The sequence below is a fragment of the Mus caroli genome, chromosome X, assembly GCF_900094665.2.
Source record: "Mus caroli chromosome X, CAROLI_EIJ_v1.1, whole genome shotgun sequence".
In the NCBI taxonomy this organism is placed as follows: domain Eukaryota; kingdom Metazoa; phylum Chordata; class Mammalia; order Rodentia; family Muridae; genus Mus; species Mus caroli.
The window spans coordinates 13,683,583-13,694,879 of NC_034589.1; the positions used below are offsets into that span (position 1 = coordinate 13,683,583).

The window sequence follows — 11,297 nt, forward strand, 5'->3', positions numbered from 1 at the left end:
CTGTACTGGGGCATATAAAGTTTGCATGTCCAATGGGCCTCTCTTTCCAGTGATGGCCGACTAGGCCATCTTTTGATACATATGCAGCTAGAAGACTCAGTATTTTTAATGGCACCACACTCAAGGCATTGTTCCTACTCTGTGATTTAGAACTAGGTAGAAGAAAGGAGTTCACCACACACCACCTCTCAGGCAAACTCACTTGAAACATAGCCTCAATAGCCGGTAGCTGGTGACAGAATAAGCAGTGCTGATGGGCCTGCTCCTCCTAGAAAGAAAGACTTCCAACTAGTGTTTGGGGAAAAGGAAAACCCTATCTTCTTAGCTGTATCAATCTGGCATGAGGTCTGTGCTGGAGAGACAGAGAGAATGAATTGAGGTTAAATGCCATAGACTATCATTTACTTAATTTGCCTCCTAAATTTTAGTAGATTGTCTTGAATATATATTCCTTCCTTTGAGATATATCCTTATGGTTATTTCTAGATATTTCTAATAGTTGGCTATTATGGTTTCAACTGAAATAACTGCCAATTTTATTAATAAATGGATCCATGAAACTCCATATGCAATTATGCCAAAAGTAGAGAACTCTGCAAACCTTGTGGCTCTTGTTGCTCATGGTTACTCAATAGTGGTCATGGACTTGGACTTCTATTTCCTTGGTAGATTGTAAGTGGCTTGAAGTCAATACCTTCAATCTTTATATGTAGAACCCTGGTAGTGCATACTATCACTTATTTTCTGTTGTGACATATAAAAGAATGTCAGTGTTTACTTATATGAAGATCTTTTCTACTTTTATGTTTTTAATGCTTCCGTTGTGACTTTAAGTGTTTGGGGTTTGTTTGTCTTTTCATAATCTGTGATTGTTTTTAATTAACTTCTTACTGTTGACAACTTACAGACTATCTCCTTTATTTCAGTCTTTCCACCTAATAAGTTTGCAAAGAGTGCCACTACCAATCACATATATATTTTGTACATTTCTGAATGGGTGTTTAAGACAATTCTGAATTACCACTTAGTCTTAGATAATAAAGAATTTAAAAGTAAGAGTCTAAGATGCAAGGTTTTAAAAGTACATTTATAGATCAATTATAAAGAAGTATTAAATACTCTATTTGAGACTATACATAAACCACATTAAAATGCCTCTCAGCAATAAAAGTCAGCATCCTTAGACATAGGGAATTCTAATTAACTTGGCATTGTCAAGAGTAGACTGTTACTTCCTGAAGTTTAACCATTGTCTGTAACAGGCCAGAGAACACAAACTGAAAGATGTGTAACTTCTACTTGGTTCTGAGACAGTGAGAGAATTTTCCCAGTGTTTAAGCATAATCAAATGGCAATTATATATAAGTATAAAAGCCTTTCAGCGGGTTTTGAGGGAATACCCCATCTTAGTGAAAAGTAGTAGTTAAGTCCAGCCTATCTTGAGAAAGTGAAAGCAGTAACAGTATTTATGCCCACCGAAATTTTTATTTTTAGAAAGGTCATATCTATTTTACTACAAGCCCATTTTACTTAAATCAAGACTATCTAACAATAAACATTGCTAAGCATACATGATGTGAATTTTAGTATATGAATTAAATTATGGTACATATTTAAAGCCATGAGACATCTATTTTATAATAAATTAGTCAATGTAATTACTCATTAGTTAGCCTTTTTAAAATTTTATTTTTTTGTTGGATATTTTCTTTATTTACACTTCAAATGTTATCTCCTTTCTTGGTTCCCCCCCAAACTCCTTATCCTTTTAAAATAAGCTACTAGGTTTGATTTTTCTACCTTTTCTTCTTAATCCTGGTGAAGATGGCTTTTGTTCCAGGAATGTACTTTTTAGGATTTTAGATTAGGCTTCTTATTTAGGAATGGGAACAAAAAAGGGGCAGGAAGAAAGGCTGTGTGGTCATTCTCGTTCTTCAGCCAGCTTCTTCTTAGCCTTCTGTGTTCTATGCCTTTCAGCCTAGGCCCTTGACAATTATGTCTTCATGACTGTAGATAACCCAGCTAGATCCTGTTATTTGATTCTGGCCAGCAGTGTACCACTCAGGATCTATGTTTTGGACTAATGTTATGGCCTTACCAAACCTTGGATATACTGTAGAATTTAATAGTATTATTCTCTTCCCATTACTTTAGGTCATATGAGAGTATATTTGATAGAAACCATTTACTTTATAAAGTTTGCCTATTGTTGCTACTCTGGGGTCTAGGGAACACTATTTTTTGTTTTTACTTGTTTGATTTTGTTATAGTTTATTGATTGTCTCACTATTATGATCTTGGTTGTTTTTTAATTCATAGCAGTTCTTTGGTGTCAGCTTCTCAGTGTGGGACAATGTTAACTGACTTCTAGGACAAGTATATAGTGATCATTGTTCTCTTTCCCAGGATGCACCATGATGAAACGGCATAGACCTGTCAGCAGCAGTGAGAGTTCCGATGAGTGTGAGTAGAACTAGCTAGTAACCTATGTATCTGTGGCCCTTGAGAATCTATCTTTTCTTTGACTTGAGAATAACTTTTTTCATGTTTCCCTCAAAAGTTAAAATATTTCTGAGAAGGAAAGGTCAAGATCTATTTTTACTCTTTTAATTTCATTAGAAATATAAAAATTAAGTAGAAGAGTCGATTTTTATGTGTTATATAGCACTTGTATTTTTCACTTTAAAATTTACTTATAACAAAAGCTAGATCTACCAGTGCTTTAACTGAACTTCTCTAGAAAGTAAGAAAAAAGTATTGAAAATATAAACTGTAGATCCTGATTTTGATTATAACTAAGGTACTAAATGTTGGATTGAGGGTCAATCATTAGGGCTTTTTTGGTTTTTGTTTTTGTTTTTGTTTTTGTTTTGTTTTGTTTTGTTTTTTGAGTTTTTCAAGACAGGGTTTCTCTGTATAGTCCTGGCTGTCCTGGAACTCACTTTGTAGATCAGGCTGGCCTCGAACTCAGAAATCTGCCTGCCTTTGCCTCCCAAGTGCTGGGATTAAAGGTGTACACCACCACCACCCGGCCATTAGTTTGTTTAAAGCCTTACAATATCCTTTAGAAAAATGATAACAGATTATTTATTCTACATTCTTAGTCTGTCTGTCTGTCTGTCTGTCTGTCTCTCTCTCTCTCCTTCCCTTCCTCCTTCCTTCCCTCCCTCCCTCCCTCCCTCCCTCCCTCCTTCCTTCCTTCCTTTCTTCCTTCCTTCCTTCCTTTCTGGTAGATTTCTTTTCTTCAGGCAGAACACAAATTCAGCTATTCCAAAATATTATGAGACATGATTATGTCAAGTTGAATCTCCACAGCCGTTGTTAAAGTTCTTTCTTTTTTTTTTCTTTTTCTTTCTTTTTTTTGCGGGGGCGGGGGTGGGTGGGTTTTTCTTTTGGTTTTTTCAAGACAGGGTTTCTCTGTGTAGCCCTGGCTGTCCTGGAACTCACTCTATAGACCAGGCTGGCCTTGAACTCAGAAAGCCGCTTGCCTCTGCCTCTGCCTCTGCCTCTGCCTCTGCCTCCCAAGTGCTGGGATTAAAGGTGTGCACCACCAACCAGCTGGGCGGCTTGTTAAAGCTTTCGTAATCTGGGTTGTCACTAATAAATGTTAAACTCCATTGAGACTCTCTTTTGGATACACCTGAATAATTTTTTCAGTAGTATGAGATCTTTCATATATCTAGTTAGTTGACATTTAAAGTAGTGAGTAATATGTTTCAGTATTTTTTCTTATCTTTTGCAGGTCCTTCCACTTCCTTTACTTCTAGCTCAATGTATAGAAAGAAGTCAAAAAATCCTAAGGAACATAAGAAGTCTGCTGAGGTGAGATCAAATATTCAATTTTACACTTAAAAACTAGTATCTACCTCTTGCCAACGTGTTAACAATACCCAGAATTTGTAAAAATGCCAAGTGAAATATATACCAGTGAGCCAATATATAGATAGGCTCATTTACTTATGATAATACTTACTTTCCAAAAAAGATTTTTTTCTTTTCTCCTTTATAAAAGTAGTAATTTTTAACAGATTTTATTTGAAGACTAAGTTCTCGGCTTTACAGTAGTCCTCCACTAGGTAAGAAATCAGACTTGGTGGAATCTTTGAAAGATCCCAAGATCTTATAGCCTCATGTTGAAAAGAGTGGCATTAGAGGGTGGGAGATAGTTCAAGAAAGGGATAGGTAAAGAGGTTGTGGGTGGAGAAGGAAAGGACTGAGTCCTGACAGCTTTTGAAACATTACTAGCCCAGCAAAAATTAGATCATTTCTCTGATGCTTGGACTATGCCCTAAGAGCACCAAACTACCAGGATTGTACTTGCATTTAGTGGATCATAAAGATTTTCCTCAGTGGAAATTAAATGATTAGAAATTGACCCTATGCATCTTCATTTCCACTATAAGTAAAATTCTTTAGGTAGTTAATCTGTTTCTGCATTGCAAATAGCAAAATTAGTGGCTTAAAACAGTATATATATATTTATTATCTGTTTCTGTGGTCAGGAATCTATATTGAGTGTGACTAGATTCTGTGTTCATAGTCTTTTCAGGTCTGCAACCACTGTGCTCACTGGAATGTTCTCACTGGGGATTAGAAAAGAATTCACTTTAAGTTATGGGCAAAATTCCTTTCCTTGAAGCTGAAAGACTCAAGATCCTTGTTTTCCTGCAGTATTTTGACAGCACTCTGTTCTTAAGGATTTTATAGTTTCCTGCCATCTGGCCTTCTCTTACAGCAGGGCTACTTTCTCAGGGGCAAGAAAGAGAATCTTTATCTCCCAGATGCTAAAATGGAATTTTATATGACATAGTGTGACATCAGTGTTTCTAAAAGCAAGGAAACAAAAAAACCCCACATAGCTTTACCATCTAAAACATTTGCCATAGTTTATGGTTAGAAGCAAGTCTTAAGTTCCACTCATTCTAAGGATAAATGGAATAACTGATGGGGATTACTTTTCATTCAAGTGTATTGACTAGAGAGCATTTCTCCTTTTCTCAGAGGTCACTTGGTCAGATATCTTTGTGGACCTGGTAGAATAACAAGAGTATTTTTATAAGTGACTGCCAAACAGGAAAAACTTAGGGAATATAATGTACAAAAACAGGAATGAAGGGGACTGGAAAGATGCCTCAGCAGTTAAAAACACTGGCATTTCTTCCAAAAGACCTAGGTTTGATTCTCAGCATCCACATGGCAACTCAGAACTGTCTATAATTCTACTTCCAGGGCATCTAACACCTTCTGACATCCTCAGGCAGTGGGCACACGTATATCACACACCCAACACACACACACACACACACACACACAGATAAAACACTCATAGAATAAAAATAAATTAAAAAAAAATTTAAATACTGTTGAGTATTCAGTAGACTTTTCTCTAGTCTGAGTTTGTCTGGTATTTGTCTTATGATTAGACTATAATTAAGGTTTGGGAGAATAACAGAATAAAGAGCCTTTCTTGTCAAGGGGGTTGTCATTTGATTAATATGAGGTTTCTTCAATATAACATTATTTTTTTCTTCCTTTTTGTTGTTCTGTTCACTAAGACTGGCATACTAAAACACGGGGATGATGTTAGGCAAGGATTCACTTTCTAAAGGAAAGAGCTAGTTAACAAATATATTTGATAATATTTTGTGTAGATATATGTCTTCTCCCTATCTTAAATATATATTTCTTCATTGCAAATAATAACAAGATTAATGGCTTAAATCAGTATGCATGTATTATCTCAGTTTCTGTGGGTCAGGAGTCTACACTGAGTGAGTGAGTGAGTGAGTGAGTGAGTGAGTGTGTGTGTGTGTGTGTGTGTGTGTGTGTGTGTGTGTGTGTGGCTAGTGAGATGGCTTAGGATAAAGGCATTTGCTGCCCGGTCTGACAACCTCCAAAACCCACATGATAGAAGGAGAGAAACAACTCCAGCAAGTTGTCCTCTGACCTTAACACTTGAGGTTTGGTATATACATGTCTACACAGATGCACATGTACTGAATAAGTAAATGAAAACAAATTTTTGGTTATATACATTATTTCAATATGAGCTTATATATATATTTACTTTATATTTAAGGCTTTGTTTAGAAGTGTTAGGTATTGAACCTAGGGCCTTGCACATGCTATGCAAGCACTTTATTTTATTTTTTTTTTAAGGCATGCGCCACCATGCCTGGCACCAGCCAGGTGGGGTCTTTTATTTTATTTTTTAAAGATTTATTTATTTATTATATGTAAGTACACTGTAGCTGTCTTCAGACACACCAGAAGAGGGAGTCAGATCTCATTACAGATGGTTGTGAGCCACCATGTGGTTGCTGGGATTTGAACTCTGGACCTTCAGAAGAGCAGTCGGGTGCTTTTACTCACTGAGCCATCTCACCAGCCCCAAGCACTTTATTTTTAATCTACATCCCCACCCTACTTATACTTAAAGTTGTTATCCTACATAATTTTTGTGTTTTTGAAATTATTCCATTATATCAATAAAATCATCTCTATTATTATTCTTTCAATTCCATCATTTTAAATTTTTATTTATAGTATTTTCTTCAGGTTTATTTTGTTGTTCTAGATTTTTTGACATGAATATTTAACTATTAGGCAAGTGGTCTACAACTGAGCCCTTGTTTCAGTTATTAATGAGACAGATAATTTTCTTCCTTTTTGGTTGAGGTGATGAAGATCAAACCCAATTCCTTGAATCTACCACTGAGCTACATTTCTATATAAATTTTAGTACTATAAAATTCCTTTTAAATGCCATTTTAGCTGCATCCTATTAATTTTCATATTTAATTTCAAGTTTGGATTTTATTTGGTGAGTCTATGTTGACATACCAATTAGAGTACTTTTTGTCAGAGAAGACTATTTGGCTCCAGGTATTTTATATTTGATGGGGTTTGTTTTATAGCCCAAGGTATAGTTTATCTTGATGATTGGTTGTGCCATGGAAATGTAAAAATAATGTATCAGATCTCATGGAACTATAGTTACAGTTATGTACCACCAGTGCTGGGAAACAAACTTTGGTCTTCTGCAAGAACAGCAAGTGCTCTTAACTATGGAGTTATGTCTCCAACTCTATGGATTTCTTTATATTTATTCTGTTTGAGATCCTGAATCTCAGATTTAAATCTTCTGCCAATTTTGGGGAAAACTGTTGCCATTATTTTTTTCAGTATTTGTTAAGTTCCATCTTACTTAATTTTTGTAATTTTTGTATGAGTGTTACTTTTGTTACTTTTCCACAGATTCTTTTAAGATCTCATTTTCTTCACAAAATCTGAGATTCTGTGATTTCTATCATTCACTAGTTTTTTTGTTTTTTTGATGTGTTTTTTTAAGCTGTGGTAATAACTAAAACTAAGGCCTCAGCAATTCTCTACAAGCATTGAACCACCAAGACATATCTCCAGCCCTGGTTTTTTTCTTTTATTAATTCCATTCTCTAGATGAGCTTGACCCAGGATCTTGATCCCTCTGTTATAACCAGACTTGTTGGAATAAAAATACTGTCTCTTCCAGTGGCAGGATGCTTGGGCTCCCTTTAGCAGTTCTATTTATCTAGAAGACACCCAGTTTTGTTACTACTTGGTAGGGAGGGTAAGTCTTAGCTTATTGCCTCCATTAATAGGAGAAGAGTTAGTAGTGAAAGATACCATGTTACTAATGTGCAGTGATGACAGCTCAGGGTATCTACCTAGTCTTTCCTGGCACCAACTTGACAAAGGGGACTCCTAACTAATGTTAGATGAGAGTAGATATCAAGGTCTCTTGGTTGGTATCCTTTAATAGCACATTAGTTACCCTTTAAAAAGACAAATCATGGACTAGGGGTATAGCTATATAGGGATAGAATAAACAAAGTCCTGGTTTTAATCCCATCCCTCAGAAGGTAGAGGCAGGAAAATCAGAAGTTCATGGTCATCCTCTCGTACAGTGAGTTAGAAACCAACCTGGACTATATTGAGACATATCTTCTCTGTTTCAAAAAATTTTAAATATATTTTTGAAATATAGTCCTCATAACATGAAGTTTATCAATTTGAAGCATATTATTATTAAATGGGTTCTAGTATATCCACAGTTATATATCTTTTACCACAGTCGAAAATTTAGAATATTTTCACCACTCCTATAAGAAATCCCTTAGCCTGTAGCAGTTAACTCCCCAGTCTCCCTATTCTCAGCCCTTGAAAACCACTGATCTCTGCCTTTGCCTATTCTGTACATTTCTTAAAAAGTGGAATCATACAATATGTGGAGATTTTTATGCCTAGTTTCTTTCATTTAATATATTGTTTCCAGGGTTAGTGTATTTAATGCATTACATATCAGTCCCTCATTCATTTTTATAACCAAATGATATTACAATGCATAAATATGCCACATTTTGTTTATTCATTTATCAGTTAATGTGTATTTTAATTGTTTTTACATTTTAGCTGTTATGACTACAATCTATCCCCTTAGCTTAAGGTTGCGGAGTCTTTTTGTGCTTGTCTTCAAAGATCCTGTCTCTGGCATAATTCCCGGTTATTCCCACTCTTATTATCAGTGGAGGCTTTTCACTTGGTGCTACGTAGGGTCTTGGGAAGGGGCATCAAATCATGTTTCTTTTTTTTCTGGGAGTTAAGACATTGAAGTACAATATGAATTATATTTTTCTTTATGGTTCAAGTAGCTACATTAGTAGCTGTTTTCAATATTGTATCAGTGAGATTCTTATGTATACTTCCCCCAGTTTACCTGTTAAAGAGATTTTAGTAAAGTTGTATGACACTTACATGTGATTCAGAGGTTTTGTATAGCTTCTGAAAATTATATACAGGATTTCAAGAGTATGATCTTGCATGTTTTTTTTTCCTGAGCTAGTAAACTTTCTCAAAATGTTCATGCTCTTGTTTTTGTTTGATTTTTAGTTTGTGTTTTATTTTACTTTTGAGGGGGCAGGGTTGACAAAGGCTCTCACTATATAGTTCAGGCTAGGCTCGAACTGGTTATGTATCCCACGCTGTCCTCAAATACTCAGAGTACTAAAATTGCAAGTGTGTTCCATCATAAAGGCCTAAAGACCCATACTGATTGATTTAAAAAAAAATAAAATGATGGTTTCATTATGTCAGCTTCAAACATGTATATCTTATACTTTGTTCATGGCTACCACCCTCCTATTAGTTTCTTTCCTGTTAGTGTCCTTTCTGTTTTTTCATGTTACTATATTTTTGTAATTTTGTCATTTTTCAGAGCTGAGAATCAAACCCAGGGCCTTGTACTTACTAGACAAATGCTCTGCCACTGAGCTAAATCCCCAACCCTGTGGTACTATATTATGTTTATATGAGATTCTGCTCATATGAAAGAAAACATGGGATGTTTGTCTTTTTGAGTCTAGCATATTTTACTTAATATGATGATCATCTCTAATTTCATCCATTTTCTACAAATGATATATTTTTGTTCTTTAAAAAATATATGTATTGTATTATTTAGGGGTATATGTGCTGGTGTCCTGCATTTAGAAGATGGTACTAGATACCTAAGATTTCTTTTTTGTGTTTTCCCAAGAATGGTATAAGTGGGTCATATGGTAGTTCTGTGTTTAGTTTTAAGAGAAACCTCTAGTCCTTAGTAGTTCAACCAGTCTCCCTTTCTTACATCTTTGCCAACATTTGTGTGTTCTCTCTCTCTCTCTCTCTCTCTCTCTCTCTCTCTCTCTCTCTCTCTCTGTTGTCTTGGTATCTCTCTGTATTGATGTACATAGTTGAATTCATAGTGAGACTGCCTTTGTTTCTGCAAGTATCTGAGATATCAGATACATATACTGTGTTGGACTTGGCATAGCTTCTGGACTGTATGTTAACTTGTGGATCTCTTCTTTGACCATACATGAGCAGTTATCTGGTAAATACAAAACCGTTTTGTTTGAGGAGCTTTTAGGGCACACAATTAAGAACTTGTAAAACTTCCAACTTTATTATCTAGAAATAATCAATATATCTTTCATTTGTGATCTTTAACTTGGAAACTACTGGCCATGTTTTTCTTGTGAAGTTTCTGTATTAACTTGTGACTTCTAGAATGTTACTTCATATTCCTACTATGGCTCTTACTCAGGAATCCTGCTGTTTTTGGAGCTAAACAATGCACATTGTCATAGAGAAATCAACTCATCTTTCTCAGTCTATCAGCAGTTACTTGATTGTGCTAGAGAGAATAACTCTATACTTCTTTTTGCTTTTAGAAGGAAAGCTAAGATGAACAAGGTTATTAAATATTATAATTGCATCTAACATTCACTAGCATTCACAGCCCAATACAATGCTGATCCTTTTACATAAATATACCTATTTAATCCTTAAAACAACCCCGATGAGCAGTATTGTTATCTCCATCTTACAGATGAGTAAAGTGAGATAGAAAATTTAGATAACTTCCTAAAATCTAGTAGGTAGTGAGAACGATAGACTAATCCAGATAGTCTGTCACAATATTCGTTTTCTTTTCTTTAAAATGTTTAATTAAATAAAACATTGTCTCTATTCAAAAACCAAAGTACTTCTTAAAAGATCCAGCTTTTGTTTCCCTCTGCCTGTCATAAGAATGGATTTTTTTGTAAATGCAGATTTGGTCTTCTCTTGATCTTTGATTCATGCTCTTGTTCCTTTCTACCCTAGGATGCTGCAGGAATAAGGTTCTCACCAGATACAAACACTGTCCTCTTAGTGTTCACAGATTTTAAAACAATGAGTCAAGTAAATCTACTTTTTATAAATGAGTCAATTTCAAATATAGCCTAAGATACTCCCTTCCCTTTGCTTCTCTTCACCTGCGTATACTTTAGCTTATCCTTTTATAGTTTCCTTATGCAAATACGTGTCTGTGAGTGTGTTTGTATTCACATAGTTAATCAGCAAATGCTGTAGTTGTTTTCTTTATGTTCATTTTTTTAGACCTAAGAATACTCTTTCTAGTCAGAAATAGATTCATAAGACCAATGTAGTAAATATATTTTAATCACTGCAGATATTTGGCTGACTGCTGATCATATAACTAATCTTTTTTCTCTATAAAGGGGAAAGGAAAATTGTATTGGCTATTAGATTTACTTTTGAGTTGTATAAAAGAAACAGGTGTAAGTTGTTTGATTAGTCTGCAATTTGAGCTTTCCCAGACTTTACAAAGTGTCTCATCCCTGGATGTCCAGTACTTCTGGAGCCAGGGACAATGACCCAATGTCATTAACCTCTGCTTTTATGTTGCGTTGTCTATAGTCTTTTTTTTTTTTTTT

At 35.1% G+C, this 11,297-nt stretch overlaps 1 protein-coding gene across 4 annotated transcripts in view; it reads left to right on the forward strand.

Moving 5' to 3' along the window:
* The window catches only part of Jade3 (jade family PHD finger 3), an 88,528-nt gene that overhangs the window by 28,411 nt on the left and 48,820 nt on the right, over window positions 1-11,297 (forward strand). For all 4 annotated transcript variants that reach the window (XM_029473174.1, XM_021153960.1, XM_029473171.1 and 1 more), the window contains 2 exons: window positions 2,407-2,463; window positions 3,743-3,822. In XM_029473174.1, coding sequence (XP_029329034.1) covers window positions 2,415-2,463; window positions 3,743-3,822 — 129 coding nt within the window. In that variant the 5' untranslated portion in view covers window positions 2,407-2,414. The remainder of the gene's footprint in view (window positions 1-2,406; window positions 2,464-3,742; window positions 3,823-11,297) is intronic.